This window comes from Vanessa atalanta, chromosome 16 (genome assembly GCF_905147765.1).
Source record: "Vanessa atalanta chromosome 16, ilVanAtal1.2, whole genome shotgun sequence".
NCBI classification, from domain to species: domain Eukaryota; kingdom Metazoa; phylum Arthropoda; class Insecta; order Lepidoptera; family Nymphalidae; genus Vanessa; species Vanessa atalanta.
The window spans coordinates 8134285-8153420 of record NC_061886.1 but is presented as its reverse complement, the minus strand read 5'-3'; the positions used below and the strand labels follow the sequence as shown (position 1 = coordinate 8153420).

Below are 19136 nucleotides of genomic sequence, written 5' to 3'. Positions count from 1 at the left end.
TATTATTATTTTTTTAATTTTTGGTTTTTGACATATGACAATTCCAGTCAACAAATACATAATACAGTAACTGCCGAAAAGTAACCTAAAAATAAAATTGATCAGTGTATTTAAAGTACCTAAATTTTGTATTTGTTTACCGCTGTCTTAAAAATTATCTTTTGCATTTGATTACTTTTAGCGTCTTCATTTGAAAAATTAAAATGGCTGATGACGGTGACAATGTTAGTTGTGATTTTATTTTTTCATGAAACATGAATACATCTCATTCTTCAAGTTAATTAATAATATAAATATTTTCAGGTAGCTGTAATGACGGTCAAAGAACCGCTTGATTTGATAAGACTAAGTTTAGATGAAAGAATTTATGTAAAAATGCGCAACGAACGGGAGTTACGCGGGAAACTACACGTAAGTGTATTGTTTTCAAGTTATGTATAAACCTAATAATAGTTATTCGGGTATTTTTTTGTAATAAGGATATATTTTCGCTATCAAAAAACTAATGACTTTTGTATCATAATTGCCCTCGAATACCTTTCATATTAACTTTATAATACTATTCAAGGCTTATGACCAACATTTAAATATGGTCTTGGGTGATGCTGAGGAAACAATAACAACAGTTGAGATTGATGAAGAAACATATGAAGAAGTTTATAGAACAACAAAAAGGAATATCCCAATGTTATTCGTAAGAGGTGATGGAGTAATATTAGTATCTCCACCTGTGCGTGTGGGTATATAGATAGATTTAGGTAAATAAAACTTATAATAAGAAAATAACATTGTTTTATTTCTTCCCTAATAATTTAATAACTGATTCATTCTTAAAAGTCTGATTTCTTTTAACAAGTAATTCATCTTCATCCATAGGTTCTATCACGGAACCTACTTTAGTAATCACATTAGGACGAATGAGTTTTTTATGTGCTGTTTCTGGTATAAATGTGTTACCCATGGGAGTTCTTATAGAGGCTTCATACTCTTTAACACTAGTAAATGGAAATGGTATATCAGCAACTTTATGTGAAGCAAGTTTTGGAATTTTTATTTCATTTATTATAATATCACCCTTGTTTTCATCACGTCTAGGCACTTTGGGTGGAGCTTTGATAAATCTATTATTTTTCCGCTTACTGGGTTTTGTTTTAACTCCTTTCCCTCCCCATTGACCCCATCCAGGAAGTGTCAAATCAACATTTTTTGGTGTATCATTATTGATTTCGTCTTCTTTTTCTTGCCTGAAACTAGCAACTACATCATCTTCTTCAAATACTTCTTCTATGTCAACTTTTGGAACAACTTGTTCATCATCATCTAAATCGTCAAAATCATTATCTTCATTTGATTTAGAAGTGCTGAGATACTTGGGCTTAACTTCAATAAATCTACTTGGGTCAATATCTGCATTAGTGTGTTCATCTAAAGGTATATCTGGTTTTGACAATATATTTAAAGGAATATTGGTAGTTTCTTTATCCATTACTTTTTTGTTTCCATGAGTTTCTATGAGCTCTTCATCAATAAAAGGTTTTGGATTTTGCTTTCTTAATTTTAAGTACTCTAAATTGTCTATCTCATCTGATTCTTTATTGCTGTTACTGTCTCCACTAATGGGGGTTCTTTCGAGTTTTTTCATTTCTTTTTTTAATTTCATCAGTTTTTTTCCTACTCGTTTTGCTATTTTTTTGTCTAAATTATCAAATGCCTCGGAAACTGATTTATTTTCTGAAACTATTTTATCTTTTTTATTTACTGTTGTAGCATCAATAGTATCAACATGCCAAAGAGAGGTAGCAACAGTTTTATTAGATGAATTTTTCCTTTGTTTTGTTATAGTTTCCATAGAGCTTTTTGTTTTATCAAATGATATCTTTTGTTTTTTAACTGGGTTACGATTATTATCATCCTCTTGCTTTTCTGTTATCATATCAGTATTAACTGAATTGTCTGAATTTCCTAATTTTTTTAAACCTTCTTTAAGTACACGAAGTGAAAGACTTAATTTATCATGTTTAGAATTTTCTTCATCAGAATCAGAATCACTTTCTTCTTTTCTTTTGTACATTTTGTCTTTTAAATACTTTTTGTACCCAAAGTTAAACTCTGCATCAATATTCGTTTTATCAGATCTCTTCATCATCCATGGATTCTTTTCATCCTGGGCTAATGTTATATCTGGTATATTTTCTGTTTCATCAGCCTCATCATCAGTACTTTCAGTATTTTGGACTTTTTTTGTTAAACTTTTGCTAACTGATAATTGTTCAGATAATTGCTGCCTTACCTGTAACATAAATATAATTGATATCAATTCATACCCAACAGAAACAGTGACACAACTATTATATTTAGATATAAAATAATAATATGATGTGTATTATTATTATTTCAGATTCTTAACTGATGTGAACTTTGTCCACCCGAACCATTTCAACCACAACATTGAAGAATGCAAACATTTTACACAAATAAAAAATAAAATTAATTTTCAACTCACTTCTTTATCATATTTTGCTCGTACTAATTTGCTCTTAGCCCATTTTCCAGTATTCTTATGTCTTAATGTGTGTCTTTCTAAAGCCCGAACCTTTTCTAGCTCCTCTAGTTTTTTGAGTGCTTCTTCTGGATTTTTAGTTTGTAGTTCTTCAAATTCTTTTATTTGCTGTTTCAGTTTTTCTTTTTTGAGTATACTAAAAGTAAAACAAAATTACATATGTAAGATTTTAAATTAACATGGTTATTTTTATTACTAACAGTATTTAAAACGGGATATTTACCATGTTTTTTATTTTTATTAGTTGGAGCTCGATATTTCGACATTATCTACGAATGTCTTGTTCACGAGTTCTCGTCTCGAGCTCCAACAAATAAAAATAAAAAACATGGTGAATATCCCGTTTTAAATACTGTTAAAATTACATATGCTTATGAATTTTTTACAGTTATTCACAAAACTAGATAATTTAAAATTTAGTATTATATCTACAAAGTTTAAAAAAATATAACTCACCGATGGTATTTTTTACTTTTAATCTTACTCTGTCTTTTAGCTTTTGCTGCATTGTAAGATTGCTGGGCTCGTATTTTAGCTAAGTGTTGTCTATGTTCCAGCATCTCTTGATATGACATAGGATATGTTTGTTGTTCTTCTTCAATGACTTCAGGCTCAGGGGCGGGATCTATTTCTTCCAATTCTTTTTCTAGTGATGACTTTAGCTTAAGCTTTGATAAGAAGTCTCCCGTTGGCTGCATTTTACTCGAGAAAGTCTTTAAAGGGAATGAGACAAAATCAACAGTCCGATTTCTAGCAACAACAGGGTCCCATCTTGCCACTTTATTTTTCGTTTGTTCATACCCAGTTGCTCTCTTAATACGCTCAGCTTGAGGCTTCTCCAACGGCTTTGGTAGCACTCGAGAGACTTTCTGACTCTCTTTGAGTTTTTTACTAATTTGTACATTGTGAGCAGTATCCTCCAACACTTTAACAACATTTTTTAGTTTCAATACATTGGATTTTTTAATTAAATTAAACTCAGAATTCAAACTCGTAGGTTCACTTCTTGTGGGTTCAGTTATATGTTGGGTTTTGTCTAATTTTGTAATTGCACTAACCATTCGATCATGTTCCGATGCGACAAAGTCAAAATCTTCATCGTCCTTCATTGCTTTAGTTATTGTTAATATATAGTATAAACAATATTGTATGGAATATTATGAAACGGTACGTTTCTTAACCTCTAACTCGTTGCAATGCTTTCGAGTTTCGAGTTTTGTATAACCTTAACTTCACTTGGTAGAAACTTCAATTGTCAACTAAAATTGATAACTTGTGTTCGGTGTTTCCCTCCTTACATAATCCTTCAAAAGATAAATAGTGAAGATGCCATATAAAAAATTATAGGGACACTGTCAAAACGAAGCTGCTTTTACAAAATATTTATTAAAACAGTTTAACACGATAAAATAAATTAACGATGTTTAAAAAATATATATATATTTAATTTTCTTAATGAAAATCTCGCTTGAATTAAAGCAATAATAAAAAATAAGTTTATATAATATTATATTAAGCCGTATACAATAGAAAGAGAAAGAGAGAGGTAAGGGCAGGGTGCATTACGCTTTTTCCTGACGTGCAGGTTTCTACCCTAACCCGCAATATCTTCGTTCAAAATATAAATAAATATGTAAATGATAAAATGGTAGAAAATTAAAAGTAGTAAGTAGGGTCGCTTTCGACTACTGCATTTCCGCAGCACTACATAAAAGTAAAACTTTGGTTTTGAATTTTTGTAATTGGGTTATATTTGCTAATTAAAGTTTATTTCATGTTTTTTGAAATGTATTGTTTTATTGCCAATTTTTCATCTATGAAGGCATTAATATGCATTTCAACGTTGAAATCTGTATACTTAAACGTCGAGTTCAAGTCCTGCTCGTTCATTTCGTTACCGATATCGTTAGTGCTAGTTAGATATATGAACTCAAAATAAATTTGATATAGAAATGGTAATAATTTGACTCGTATTTTTCTAAAACATTGTGTTTATTTTCATAATTATGGGTGCCAAGGGCAGCCACATATCTTGTGAAATTTGGGGTAATGAAGAGATAAACACAAAGATGATGGTTTAAATTTGGTTCAAATTTGTTACTGGATCAACAAGTAGTAAAATTTCAATTTCACTATTTTTTTTTAAATTATGGTTTTAAGTAGTACTTCAACGTGAAGTATAAACCACAGATGCTTTCATTGAAGCTGTTATTAAGTGTAACACTATTTTTATTACAAAGCCAGTCGATTTTTTTTTTATTAAAAATAAATTGAATTTCTTACTCTGTCTACATCGTTTTATAAATATATTTACTAATATTCGTAGCCGAAAAGATAAATGGGCCATATGATCACCACAGCCCAAAAAATACTAACACTAAGAAATAATAACCATCCTTTACATGGTCAATGCGCCACTAATCCTACCGAATATGATATCCCCTGTGTACTGACTTATGATCAATACTTCTAAGTAGCAAAATCTCCAGGATGCCATACCTAATAACAAATTGTCACTTCATCGCAATCGAATCGAATCGCTGTTTACCTGCTTATGACCAAAGCTTGATCGGTATAAGATCGTATCATAATCTTTATTGTTAGAATTTGAGTAGTGAAGGAAAACATCATGAGAACCTGACATGAGTCGGGGGAAATTCTGCAACATGTGTATCTACCAATCAACAATGCAGCAGCATATTGGGATATCAAACCTTCGCATTCTCAATCCCATCCTAGCAGTGGGATATTTATAATCTGTTATTTTTTTAAATAATAAGCAGGCAGAAGGACTTGAAGGGGATTTTTACAAAAAAGCAAAACTTCTGTATCGTCTAAACGTAAATAACATTCATTGACTCGAGTTTTTATCTTCGTGAGGACATTGGTTAAATGGCACTACTTTTTAAAAAGTTGTTACGAATATATCAAATCATAAAAAATTTGAAAAATTGACTTTTTATTAATCTCTTTGTCTTTGATTAGGCCTCATTGGTCTAATAGCCAGCTATAAGGCCAGACTCTGAGGTTCTAAGTTAAATATTAATTTAGTTTTGATGTGGATAAATACTCAGTAACAGCTCAGAATCTGGAGTTGGAATTGTGTTCTCTTCTGCCTCGGAAAAAATGTAAAGCATGCACTATTATTAGTCCCTAGAATTATGTATTTTATGTTTAATAATAAGAATATAGTGACCTAACTGTTAAATAATTTCAACCAATAACTCAACAGAAATAATAATACAAAAGGTCGGTTTTACGATACAGGCTACTTAGGCTAAACACCTGCGACATATGTAAAAGAATATCAGCCGTTCACACTTACAGGTTTTGCTTTTCGTTATCCTTCGCCGCAGAGCTAAAATAAAACAAATATTTAAGGTATGTTCCGTCGTTGACACCCCCGGGGATACCCCCTAGGAAGTGTAGGCCTGCATAGGCGGATCGACCATCAGGGCGTCACGTATGTGGTGTTTGCCGATGATTAGATATATAGTGCGCCCTAGGACACCTGAATACCAACTAAAAAATTATCGGTACTCTCTCCGTCACTTCGGCGGGCGCAACGGGATCGCTTTCGCATGCTACCGTGACGAGAACTATACTGTCATACATCCATTCCAGCAAAATCACGCCGCAAAAGTATATTGTTGTAGAATGATGTAAATGAATAAATTGGAAAAAGAAGTCCTATATTAATCGGTTAGTAAATAATTTTGTTCGAATTTTTAATTTTTTAATTTTTAGTCAATTTGATCATCATTATATTACTGGATATTAATAGTGGTTTCCTTAAAAGTGATACTCTTTGTTTTGCTTGTAATAGGACTATATTAGTGACGTTATAAATAAAAGCAAATAAAAACTGTTATGATATATTTTCATAAATCTATACAGTTAATTATTTCTTACGTAGTCTTGACATTTAAAATTTAATTTGATTTATTACTTTGTCACAAAATGCTATTGAATATAACTTATTCAATAGTGATTATCTTAAATTGATTGATTCTTTAATCACGAACAGTGGTCGATTCGTTTGATGACGCAGAAGATGGCGGGACGTTCTCTTGGTTTTGTTGTTCGTGCATCTTTCTGAACCGTTGACGATTTCTATAAAGCTTTGCTTCGTCCGTACATTTTGTCGTTATGGAGCTCCTGTAATTTTTTTAATACTTTATTTTTCTCCGGTCTATATATTTGGACATTTATTTTGTTAGTATACTTATATAAATACATACGTTTATTTTTTTTTTGTTGGAAGGTAGAATGCATATTTATTATGTTCAATTAATTTTTAAATGAGGTAACATTAAAGCTGTGAGACAATTTAAGCATTAGTGATACATACCTAACAATCCTTTTGGGAACATCACACCTTTCAGCGACTGTGTTAACAATATCGTCAACTAATTTAGGGTCCAGTTGCTTTTTCGGTGGTTTGTTTGCAAATGCCGGTGACTGCTTTCCAGTTAAAGAATGAGTGGCAAGAATTCTAAAAAAGATATACATTTTTAAATATTTAATCATTTTTATAAATTTAAACAGATTCGTTTATTGGCAACGTTTTTAATAAATATTAATTTGCTATAGATGGCTATTATTAATGTTATTGAATCTGTTTTTATTTTACAAAAGAGAGCAATTCGTTCTATTTATAATCTTGGAGCTAGAGACTGTCTTTGGGATGTGTTTTACAAAGTAGGAATACTCACTGTTGCGTCACAATTTATTTACAACAATATTATGTATATTCACAGTATGTAGCTTTGATAACTTTAATAAAATCATCATTATAATCATTGTATGTGCACAAGAAGTCAGAATAAGTTTAAAACGCCATGTTTCCGACTCCGCGACGCAAAGTCAATAAATTCTTCTTGGGGCAAGGTATCCGTTTTTATAATAAAATTCCGCAGACATTTTTACTTGGCCGTTTCAAGAATTCAAATCATTTGTAAAAAACCATTTGATATACAGATGATAAAAAAGCGTGGGGTTAATACTTGTTCACTTCCAGGCAGGGTATATTACATACATATATAATTATTATTATTAGTATTTAACTGACATGACTGTATTTCAAATGTTGAAAAAGAATCTACATTCCGAACCGGTGATAGCTTCACTTATGTAATATAATTTGTTTAATAACTATTCAAAACTGCTTATAAATGCCTACTTGAATAAAGTATATTTTGATTTTGATTATTAATAATTAATAACTACGTTTTAAATTACGGATATAATTTATTAAATTCGCATTTAGTAACGGCTTATTTTTCATAATAGACTTTATGAATTTATTTTATATTTATTATAATTGCGAGTGTGTCAATTATTGTCTACACTAGGACCACTTGACAATCGAAGCAGTTAGTTTACCTTTAGTATAGCATTTTTTATTATTATATATTATATTAAAATCTAATCACTATAGAACCTTGTTTTAAAATATCAGTATTATTATACTATGTAAATTTGTAGTACGTTATAGTTATTTACAAAATCTTACCTATTTAAAAGCGAGATATTTTGATATTAGTACACATCAAATTGATTTATCTAAGAATAATTAGAACTGAGTATTATACAAGGAAAATATAAGAAAGAATGCAGTTGATTAAATTCTGTTTAAATGTTAACCGGAATTAGTAATTACCTTCTCGGAAAGACGGCTTGTAGCAATTGTCTTGTCGCTGAAGTGTGGGAAGTCCAATCGATTTCTGCCAATAGTCTGGCAGGCACGGTGACATTGCCACTTCCAATTGAAACCTACGAAGTTGAATTGCTTTAATGATTTCCATCAATTCACTGTATATAAATAATCCGGTATTATACAATAATTATTATATAAAAATGAGTCGACATTGAATATTTTTGAAGTTATATTTTTTGTAAAGACGTGGCAGATCTAAGTTATTTTGATTAACTTATTATATATAGTACTTATTATATTTAACATAGGACAATTATTGTATAATTACCACTATTGAGTTATTGAGTCTTATTAAATGTTTTTCTTGTCTATCTATTAATGACTAATTATTACTGCAGAATCCTCCGGCCACATACTATAATAAATTATTTATATCTATTAAAATATTGCTTACAAATATATATTATATTCATGTATTAAAAATATATTAAATACTAAATAAAATAATCTAAAAGTCTACAAACCATATCAACATTGTTAACCGACAATGGAAGACTTGCGTTAGTGGTCTGCGCCGATGCTCTTCTAATCTTTAAGCCGCCAGCCATCTTATCCATTTCGAGCTCAACGCTTGACGTATTTTGACGGACGTTGGACGGTTCTTCTAATGCTAAAATCTCTACATTCTCATCAAGTCTCCGATCTTCAGATGTCCTGTCCATTATTGATCGACTTTCATTTATTTGAGCATCAGATAGTAAGGCGAGGAACTGTCCGTATAGCCGTTTTAATACAGATTCGAGTTCTTCTATTTTCTCCATAGGAGGTTGGTCGAGAACAGGATCGGTCTGTGATCCTTGATCGAATGTCAGCTTAAGATTCGGTACATTCCTATCTGGTAGTGGTGTGCTGCTCATGAGTGATCTACGGTTACGTATTATGGTCTTGTCGTTCAATAATCGACTTATTTGTCCATTGATTATTGATTCGGCGCGTTTGTTTTGGTTATTATATTTGATCGTGGACTTAGTGAGATTGAGGTTCATCTGAGAAAAATTGACGTACCTAATTACAATTTATCATTGCAGCTAGAATTGCTTTAGAGAAAATATGAATTCATCAAATAAAAACATCCATTTATAAATAGATTATCGACGACATTATTACTATAATTATATATAAATATGTTTAAGTTAGAATAAGTTAAATAAAGTCCAATTCTGATCGTGCTTACCTCCTGATCGCTATCGCTGTCACTGGAGTTAATGTCGTCATCAATGTGAATACTTGGTGTGCTCTGACACGGCATGGGTAATGATTGATTTGCACCTATAAACTAATAGAGAAGTTTATTTCATTTCACTTGTAGAATAAAACCAGGCGTTTTTATAATAAAATAAGGGTAATACAGGGTTTTCTCTGGAACTAATTATAAATACTTTAGGGTATAAATTATATTTATATCATAATATTTTCTTCATTACATAGTAATACAAAGTCGCTTACCGCTGTCTGTCCCTATGTATGCTTAGATCTTTAAATTTATACAACGGATTTTGATGCCGTTTTTTTTAAATAGATTGATTGATTCAAGAGGAAGGTTCATATGTATAATACATGCACAATATAGTAGAAATTCTGATAATTTTAGAGGTTTCTAAAGTGATGTCGTAAAACAATAAATTTTTTGCGCTTACATTGCAAACGCTGACTGAACCCTACGAGATAGATTAAAATAATATACTACACTATTGTACACCTTAAAAGGTCTTCAAGTCCGCGTTGGTATATGTCTATCTCTTAGGGATAACCCACAATTACAATTTTTTATCCTCTACTTTTTACGAGAAATAATGGATTATTTTCGAAGCAGTTTTAAGCAATACAGCGCTAATCTTTATCAAATTTAGTACCATTAAAAATACATAAATTGTGCATTTAATATAGATCAATATGGCCCTTTAGAGCATGTAGTTGAATTGAATATTTTCGAAGATATTACAGATTTAAAACGCAGGAACGTAGCGGTTTGTATTGTCTAATAACCAAAAAGCTGCAAACGTTGTCAGACATTCTGTAGTATATTTAGTATCAGCAATGCACCCGTGCGAAGCCGGGGTGGGCCGCTAGTTATTAATAAATTGCACCCGTGCAAAGCCTGGATGGGTCGTTAGTTTCTATTAAAATTTAAAAGCAATGTGTCATTTTTTTCATAGGATCTTATTTGTTTTTTGTTAATTTGAATCTTATAATTATATGTATGTCGTCATATATTTTGAACACAGGTATGATGTATATTATTTGGCAGAATAACATTATAGGTATACTCAAGAATTCAAAAGAATGTTTCATGATTGACCGCCTCCGTTGCTTAATTTTTAAAGCCAATAAAGTTTACACGCACGACGACTGACTGAATAAAGCAACATGTGATACCTCTCAAAAACCAAATATGTAGTAATAGATTATTGTTATTGCGTTTTCCCTATTTTTGATTTATTGTTTAGACTTAAGCAAATAAGTAACACATTAAATAATAAGATTATATAAAAATAATAGTATAAGCAGTTTTGTTATAACTATTTTTTAGAGTGAATAAATTGCCATAATCATAGAACAACTATGATCGTATCAATTATTTCACATTATTTTTTTTTTAAATTGGACAAGTTCCTTGAACATGATCTCATTCCCTTTCAGATTACTCATGCGGATAAGATAGCTGATAATGTAATCGAGTTATTTTATGCGCCGACACATCAATAACTAATTGCATAATTGTTTAATCGTTAACGCTAATCTTGTATTCTTAATAATCTTATATCAAGATCACTTTGTCTTTAGTTAACATTTATTTATTCCTATAATGTGTAATATTTTCACGGAAAATGTATTAAATGTTGATAAAGATTTCCTTCACGATTTCGAGCCTATTCCAATAACTATTCCATTGCGGCTTAGAATTCTTTATCTTACATTCAATGTAAGAGAATTAAGTTTCCTATTTATACTTTCTCTTAATACAAAATTTGTAGAATAACTATTGCTCAAGATTTAACTGGCGACCGTTGATTTAAAAATATGTACCTATACAATAAACCAATTTGACCATCATGGATACGTTTTAAATATAAAAAAAAATCTCTAGCTGTTACATTCTAACAGCCGAAGAACGACATTTTATAATTAGTATGTAGGTAGATTAAGAATAATTATATCTAATTCCACCATTTTATAAGATGGCAAAGCTTTTTTTTTCTCCTACCTTCCCGTACAGGCTCGCCCAAAGCGCTACCATATATATACCAATAGTAACATACTATAACAATAGTAGATTTTTCTAGTAGCTGAGCTTCGTTTGATTTATATATAATTAAAAGTATAAAGAATATATTTTCTTCAAATAAAATATATATTGAACAAATGGATGAACTTGATCAACGAGAAGGATAATTCAGAGACATTACAAGATAAAAGATTATTATTAGTATTCATAAAAATAAAGACACATTTACGTATAACAAGTGCCTATATAATTATTATACATATATGTAAAACGATTTATCTCATCACTTACCATTGGACCCGTTTTCATCTCTTTGATAGTATTCATACATAGCGAAAGAACATTCTTTACTTGATGGTCTTGTCTTTCCAACATCACTTTCAACTCTTTGACGTAACGCTTGTTATCTGAAAATTTAAATTATTCATTTCAGAACAAGTTATTATGAACGATATAATGTACATAAAAGTTCGTTCGATAAATTTTATAAGTTTACCCTCTATTTAATATGACGTTGAACTTCCCTTTCTTAATAAAATAATAAAAAATACTTCTGTGCCGTAACGGTTGTTCCAAATACTCTACGTAACATGACGTATCTAAAGCATAACTACTGCTAGAATTTGGCTTTTCCTCCTATCAGAGGAATTCAAAATTGCTTTGTAATTAGGCTTATTAAATAAAAACAACGATTACTTAGTTTATATTGATTTTGATGTACATTAACTGCTACTATTTTCAAGTGAAAACGTGTATTTAAATAACGAAAGTGACTCACCAGAAACTCTAAGAATTTGCGCCTTGCGTGCACCATTGTTACGCTTGTCACGAAGGAAAACCACTTTCCCAGTATGAAGATCGGTCTCGTGTTTTATCAAACAGTGACTATTAACCACGCCATAATTGGAAAATATATTTTGTTCGTCTACCCATTCCACAAGAAGCCATAGCTTTTGATCCATGATCAATTAATTTTTAATATGCAGAACGTAGTCAATATGTATGTAATACGTACATTAAACTATAATATGTATTTTCTTCCTAACACGTTGCTGCACAAAAATTAACTGATCAGTACATGTGAGACGCGGTGTGTTTCTGTACGCAGGTAAAGATACAAACTACAATGGTTTCTATTGAACTACGGATACCCAAGTACCCGACATTTGTCCCCCAATAAATATCAAACAAAAGATTTCGTTACACATGAGACAATACGCACCCAATGTACTTCTTAAAAATTTTTAATCTTATATTTTTAATATGAATACTTACATTATTACTGAAATATAATTAAATATTATTATGAAAATATAACAATAATAGGAGGATTTTTTTTTTTTAAATAAATAATATTAAAACATATTAAATTTAGTTTTACGCAACTCTTTTTAAATCTTAAAGTGCCTTAATATATAACGGTAACCATAAATAACGATATTTTGAAAATATTTTACTGGAAGGTGTATTGTATATTATCTTATTATACTAGTACACTTTACATTCAAAGAACATTCAGGTTTCCGACAGCGTTAATTTTAATATATTTCATTATAAATTATGTACGTACCGACCACTTATATAGCAGCCATATAAAACATTCACGTTTAATCGGCATCGATGTAAATTGAAAGATGTTCTAAAATATCCTAAACATAAAGTCCTAGGTGGCGCATCGGTTAAACACGTGAAAGTTAACCGAAGATCGCAGGTTCAAATTCAGGTTATGACCTAATTTTGGTTTTGTCAAAAGGCATTGCAGCAGTGCGGTGGAATAGGCTCCAGACTAAGATCCACAAGTGGAACCTTCTCAAAATAGGAGTATCCCAGCTATGGGGCAATTACAAGTTGTCACTTTAATTTTACATATATACAATTTCATGATGGTTTACTTACATTTAAAACTACTATATGTTCGTAGTTTTATTACTCTAGAAATACCCAAAATTAGCCATTCTACTAAAATAATTATTTGAGCATACGGGGAGCTTCAAACATTGAACGAGTATCAATCAAGCCTACTGCAAGTGAACATTCCACTGATGTCCAACGCACGCATGGTAGATTTCGTTATGACTTTTCTCTTCACAGCACACCAAGCACGAGGTTCATTATTAGAACAAATCAAGCAGATTAACCCGAATTTGAACCCGCGACCGCAATCTTTGATTAAGTTTCACGTCTTCGTTCCTCTTTGTTATGAATGTTTTTGACGAGGGATATTCTTTTAAATATTTATTAAATTTTAAATAAAATACTAGGATTTATTCAACTTAATTTATCTTTATAATTATTATCTGTGAAATGTTATGTCATATTTCTCTACTTATTTCGATATTAACGTGCACTATAATTACATACTTTATTTATAATAGATAATTGTATTAATGATAAATATTAAATATCAAGAACGTACTTGTATATCTAATAATAATAATAATTATTATTATAAATTATATTTACAGTAAAATTTAAAATGAATTGTTATCATTATTGAAGTCTAAATATACTTAGTACTTACATATATTAATAAATACCGACTTCAAAGAAAATGCAACTACCCTCTTTAAAAACAATTTGTTATTTGATCAGCTGGTTTAAATAAATATTAGTATAAAAAACTGCAGTCTATACATATTCGTATGTGTTATCAAAGTGAGATCGATGTGCTTGGTTCAAATCAGTATTTTAATAAATATTTATTGTGTTTAAATTCGAGAAAAATAACTTGTTCATACCTAGATACTTAAATATTAGGCTTAATATTTTTAAAGAGATAAAAAATGTAATAAGGGTACCAATGGGTATCCGATTGGTAAGAAATAAATCTTTTCTAAATTGAAATAACATTTTTCTTTTTTTAAATTACATTTTTAATTTTGTTTACTGTGTGAACCTTAAATATTTAAATAACCCTTTTTTTAATATTATTTATTACACGTCACAGTTTCATTCCTTTGTGGTTTGACTACTAATATTTAAAATTACCTAAATCGATCGAATATAAAAATAAATATTTAAGAAACAAAAATATAATATTTATCAACTAAGTACAAACTTAATAACTTTGTTCATATGTTATTAGGGTTTTTAAAAAACTACTCTTTTGTTTCTGATTAACCAGAAAATGTACAAGATTTATACTTATACTAAGCGTAAAAACAATACAGTGGTACCTAAAACGCTTAAACATTTTTTTCTAATAAAATCAATAACTTATCCTTAATTTTTATGATCTCTATAGGAATACTAGACAAAGAAAGTAAGCTAATTACGCGTAGGATAATAAACATTATTTTATAAATGCAAGTTCTTGGTACCTTAATCCGCTGTAAAACAAAATTTCATTCAATATTAAACAAAAGGAGATAACAGAAAGGAGCCGAAAATACAGCCAGCTTATTTACCTGATAACGAAACAATGGAAGTCGTATGGTGGTTAAGAAACATCCCCTCTAGCAAGTTGATTTTTTCAATCGGGTTGCAAATTTTCGTCAGTCTACCTTGAGTGATTGTAGGTGAACATATCATTAGCAATTTCAAGAACTGTTGTACTAGTTTGAAGATATCGGTGAGTATTTATTTATATAAGTATTATTTACTATGTATATATATATATTTGAGGGTTTCTACAAAATGAGAAGAGGCCCTGAGTTGTAAGATATGCACTATTATATTTATGTTTTTAGGGAAGTTTTTCAGTACATATTTAGTAAATATGTACTATCTTATGAAAAAGCAATTCAATACCAATGACAATTTTCTAAAAAAAAATGCTGAACTGATGTTGATGTGAATTTTGATGTTCGGTAGACATGAAAGAAAAAAAGGTCTTGCTTAATGCCAGATGAATATTTGTTATTTAAATAGTTAAGTTAGTTAACCTTACAAGTTAATTTAGGGTTCCGAAGCCAAAAGGAAAAATAGGGAACCTTTTACTAAGGCTTCTTTTCGGCCCTCTGTCCGTTGTCACCAGGCTGTATCTCATAAACCGTGATAGTTATATAATTGGAATTTTCGATAGATCATGTATTACTGTTGCCGCTTTAACATCAAATACTAAAAATCAGTAAAAATATTAAGGGGCTCCCTTACAACAAACGTGATTTTTTCTTGATATTTTTATAAATATCAAGAAAAGTATTGAATATTACTGCCGTTATCGGCACCAGGTAGTAATATTCATTTTAAAAATATACTATTAAATTAAAAGAAAACAAATATTTAAGGGGGGCTTCTTTAAAACAGACATGATTTTTTGCCGTTTTTATAGCTAACGGTACGGAACCCTTTGAGCGCGACACCGACTCGGACTTGTTTAAACTAGATATTGTAAAATTCAATAGACTCGACCTTTTAAAAATATGTTTAGATATTTAAAACGGGATATTTACCATTTTTTTTTATCTGTTCGAGCTCGATATTTCGACATTATCTACGAATGTCTTGTTCACGAGCCCCACCAAATAAAAATAAAAAATAGGGTAAAGTTCCCGTTCTAAATACTTAATAAAAAAACCATGTTAATTAAAAATCTAAAATATCTACAGAGTTTTAAAAAAAAATTTGGTATACTATGTGACGTAATAATTTTATGATTTAAAATGCATTACAAAATTAAATGAGATTTCTAGCGAAACTGACTTAGGCTATATTATCTTTGCTATATTATATTACGATTACGTTACATGGATGAAAAAATTTTTTTTTTTGAATGTTTTCCTTACCGAAAAAAAAAGGAACCTATGTAACTGAAATTTAACCGTTTCATGTATAGCCTTAATTTAGTTCAATGATAAGATCATCAAAACAATTAAACCACGTTTTGTATATTAACAAACATTGCTCAGGTATCTGAGATATTTTCATTGAACTTAGCCATTCTCTGATGGAAAAATTTATAATAATATTTTTTTTAATTATAAAAAAAAACGTAGATCTTTAAGAGCCCAAGTAATTGTTAAAAGACATAGTCCGCAACTGCGAAGACAATGTATTCTTACTAAATAACTTATTTTGTAAAAGGGCTAACGAATAATACAGGTAACGACTTATATTGTATTTGAACTTATTTTATTATATTATTTAGTAAAATTTAAGTACAAATCGTCAAAAATACTAGATTACAAGATGCAGGTAGAAACATCAGATCTAGAAAAGCGGATCCAATAGGATTAGGAGAATAAACAATAGGTTTATTGAGGTTTCCTTGTTACACAAAGTAATGCTTAGCGACTGAGTTTACCCGAAAACATGTACCTTATATTTTATACCTGGAACGGACAATTGAAAAGCATGGTATTTTAAATGACTGCTGTCAAATGCTATCGGAAGCTTATTTGAACTTAACCTTCCTTTGTCGATAGTCGATTACTATTTCTTAGTGAGCTTTTACTAACAAGTATTTATTTTAAAATTTCAGATAACTTATAGCTAAAATGACGACTTTGGCTATAAAATCTGAAATGGATGCTGCGCAAGCTTTACTGGACCTTCACAGTGATCACCGCGGACGTCACCATGAAAATAATTGTAAGTTTTAGTCAATAATTTTTTGTTCATTTATTACCATACAAAACAAGTGAATATGGTTTTATTTTAATAAATCATGTTTTCAATTAACAGTCGATACAAGGTCTATCGGCGTTGAAAGTATTGACGGAACTAATACTATAGCAAGAATTTTAAGCAGCCTTATTAGCTCTGCAGTAAGTAATATCTGAAATTATAAAAATGTTTAAAATTACCTAAATACTTGTCACTTAATCTGAATATATATTCAATTTACAGCCAACGCCACTTCCCCATACAAGCACCCCAAAAAAACGAGTGTATTCGCCCAAACGTTGGAATGAAAACTCGAAGAAGAATCGATCAAAATATGTTAAAAATAAAGTGATGTGTGATAAGGGAACTCAAACTGAATTTGAATTATATTTACCTGAAATAGTAAAAATGGAAAATATCATAAAAGAGCTATGTGCTAAAATAGAATGTCTTGAGTCAAAATTGAAAACCAAAAAGCCGGAGACATCGTCTATTACCGATTCATATGAGCAAGTTTCGGAAATTTCAAGTGACGAATATTCGGAAAAGACTTATCGTCGAAAGTCCTACAAACGTAAAAGAAATCTGACTACTACTACTGACTTTGTTAGTAAACATCACTTGTTTAATAATTTTGATTAATATTCAATATTATATTATTAAATTGTGTTATTATTATTTATTATTTTAGAGTTCTGTTGGAGACTGTGATACTACATTTGCTAAAGACCGCGATGATTTTACAAACAGTGATATGAGAGCTCCAAAAGAAATGAAAAGAACTTTAAAACCAAAGAATACGAATAAATCGAATAACGAAATGGTATGGATTTCTGCCTTCTTAATTTATTTGGCTTCGCATGTCTAACATATATCTAATTAATATAAACATATTTTTTTAGGTTTTAATTGGAGATGGAAATGCATCAGTTCCAGCTAGACTTCTTAAGAACATGGACTGGACATCTTATACGAATGCCACTCGAAAACTTTTGACAGCTGTTTTTTCAAGAAAGTAGGTTTAAGTGATTTTTGGACATAATGATCATACTTTTAAATTCGAATTTTATAATTAATAAACAATGTTTTTTTCAGAGTATTGGCAACTCATTCACTAACAGGAAAACCTTCACCAGCATTTCCCGACAAACCCGCTAAAAAGAAACTAGACGCAGCTTTAGTAAATGATATTGTTCAAACTGTGGTAGAAAATTGTTCCGTACCAGAGAATGTAGTTAGGTAATTAGAATATGCAACTAATGTTTCATGAATACAAGGTAATTTTTTGTTTATTTTAGTATGTAATCAATTGTATTATGTTTTTAGAACAAGTATTACTACAAAATGTGCCGACGAAAGCAAAATGTTTAGAACACGCGAACAAAACAAGAAGAAGCGCAAAATAGTTAAAAAAGAAAATATTTCTCCTTCTGATTCAGATTGCTCGTATTCATCAAGTTAATAGTAGACAAAACATTAGAAATAGTATTTTGGGGTCACAGGAATCGGGGCACAAGTTCCAGGTAAGTTATGAAAGATATTATATTATCAAACTATTATGTAGGTAATTTTAAGCATTCTAATAAATGTTGCCAATGTGTCAATAATTTAAATAAAAAATTTCAAGTTTTACGATAAAAACAAAACCTTCTGTTTCTTATTGATTTGTTGTTCTTAATTTCAATTTGGAATACTGAGTATGCTATCTAATGTTTCAGATAAAATGCATAAAATGCAGTATCCGCAAAACGTGGATCGTGGACGTCTGGACGCCACGTAACTCCGCCGCTGGGTAGGTACTCCCAGTGCCAGTCTCAAGCCTGGAACAAGGAGGAGAGTTGGCTGCATGCAATAATTTGAACGCGTGATATAATTTAATGTTTTTTCATCCTATTCTATATAATTCTTGCAATAAATTACATATAATCATGAATTCTGTCGTTTTATTTTATATTAAAAAGTCATTAGACAATATATATATCTGCATATATTTATGCATTTAATGTAATATTATTATTTACGTAAGCAAATAATGATTTAAATCCTTACTCGGACTGATCCTAGACTGATCGCATTCTAATATA

At 30.1% G+C, this 19136-nt stretch overlaps 4 protein-coding genes across 5 annotated transcripts; 2 read left to right on the top strand and 2 right to left on the bottom strand.

The window, feature by feature from the left end:
• The first annotated feature begins 54 nt into the window (after positions 1 to 54).
• Positions 55 to 780, top strand: LOC125070002 (U6 snRNA-associated Sm-like protein LSm3). The gene is made up of 3 exons (XM_047679665.1): positions 55 to 224; positions 304 to 411; positions 569 to 780. Exons 1-3 carry the CDS (start codon positions 204 to 206, stop codon positions 746 to 748), a joined length of 309 nt encoding a protein of 102 aa, XP_047535621.1. The 5' UTR covers positions 55 to 203; the 3' UTR covers positions 749 to 780.
• On the bottom strand, positions 776 to 3801 carry LOC125070001 (U3 small nucleolar RNA-associated protein 14 homolog A). Its single transcript, XM_047679664.1, has 3 exons — positions 3017 to 3801; positions 2504 to 2696; positions 776 to 2290 (listed from the first exon to the last, which is right to left on the bottom strand). The coding sequence occupies exons 1-3, from the start codon at positions 3667 to 3669 to the stop codon at positions 794 to 796; spliced, it is 2343 nt and encodes a 780-aa protein (XP_047535620.1). The 5' UTR covers positions 3670 to 3801; the 3' UTR covers positions 776 to 793.
• A 2641-nt stretch (positions 3802 to 6442) lies between these two features.
• On the bottom strand, positions 6443 to 12656 carry LOC125069928. The gene is made up of 7 exons (XM_047679554.1): positions 12284 to 12656; positions 11797 to 11912; positions 9454 to 9555; positions 8744 to 9265; positions 8223 to 8335; positions 6912 to 7055; positions 6443 to 6718 (listed from the first exon to the last, which is right to left on the bottom strand). The coding sequence occupies exons 1-7, from the start codon at positions 12465 to 12467 to the stop codon at positions 6574 to 6576; spliced, it is 1326 nt and encodes a 441-aa protein (XP_047535510.1). The 5' UTR covers positions 12468 to 12656; the 3' UTR covers positions 6443 to 6573.
• Positions 12657 to 14131: 1475 nt separating this feature from the next.
• On the top strand, positions 14132 to 18829 carry LOC125069997 (early boundary activity protein 2-like). Of its 2 annotated transcripts, none has more exons than XM_047679658.1 (10): positions 14132 to 14160; positions 14750 to 15076; positions 16928 to 17037; positions 17131 to 17213; positions 17296 to 17658; positions 17744 to 17875; positions 17955 to 18067; positions 18148 to 18291; positions 18379 to 18575; positions 18771 to 18829. In XM_047679658.1, exons 3-9 carry the CDS (start codon positions 16944 to 16946, stop codon positions 18512 to 18514), a joined length of 1065 nt encoding a protein of 354 aa, XP_047535614.1. In that variant the 5' UTR covers positions 14132 to 14160; positions 14750 to 15076; positions 16928 to 16943; the 3' UTR covers positions 18515 to 18575; positions 18771 to 18829. The 2 variants fall into 2 exon arrangements, with proteins under 2 accessions (XP_047535614.1, XP_047535613.1); XM_047679657.1 differs by lacking the exon at positions 14132 to 14160 and adding an exon at positions 14265 to 14320.
• The last annotated feature ends 307 nt before the right edge of the window (positions 18830 to 19136 follow it).

Excerpts from the sequence above, each read along its gene's own strand:
- LOC125070002 (XM_047679665.1), top strand. The coding sequence starts at position 204 with ATGGCTGATGACGGTGACAAT. Across the intron at positions 225-303 it reads TGGCTGATGACGGTGACAAT|GTAGCTGTAATGACGGTCAA; the intron begins GTTAGTTGTGAT and ends AAATATTTTCAG. Across the intron at positions 412-568 it reads AGTTACGCGGGAAACTACAC|GCTTATGACCAACATTTAAA; the intron begins GTAAGTGTATTG and ends ATACTATTCAAG.
- LOC125070001 (XM_047679664.1), bottom strand. The coding sequence starts at position 3,669 with ATGAAGGACGATGAAGATTTTGACTTTGTCGCATCGGAACATGATCGA. Across the intron at positions 2,697-3,016 it reads AAAAGTAAAAAATACCATCG|TATACTCAAAAAAGAAAAAC; the intron begins GTGAGTTATATT and ends TTTTACTTTTAG. Across the intron at positions 2,291-2,503 it reads GAGCAAAATATGATAAAGAA|GTAAGGCAGCAATTATCTGA; the intron begins GTGAGTTGAAAA and ends TTTATGTTACAG.
- LOC125069928 (XM_047679554.1), bottom strand. The coding sequence starts at position 12,467 with ATGGATCAAAAGCTATGGCTTCTTGTGGAATGGGTAGACGAACAAAAT. Across the intron at positions 11,913-12,283 it reads GCAAATTCTTAGAGTTTCTG|ATAACAAGCGTTACGTCAAA; the intron begins GTGAGTCACTTT and ends TTAAATTTTCAG. Across the intron at positions 8,336-8,743 it reads CGGTTAACAATGTTGATATG|GTTTCAATTGGAAGTGGCAA; the intron begins GTTTGTAGACTT and ends TCAACTTCGTAG.
- LOC125069997 (XM_047679658.1), top strand. The coding sequence starts at position 16,944 with ATGACGACTTTGGCTATAAAATCTGAAATGGATGCTGCGCAAGCTTTA. Across the intron at positions 17,214-17,295 it reads GCAGCCTTATTAGCTCTGCA|CCAACGCCACTTCCCCATAC; the intron begins GTAAGTAATATC and ends TTCAATTTACAG. Across the intron at positions 18,068-18,147 it reads ACAGCTGTTTTTTCAAGAAA|AGTATTGGCAACTCATTCAC; the intron begins GTAGGTTTAAGT and ends TGTTTTTTTCAG.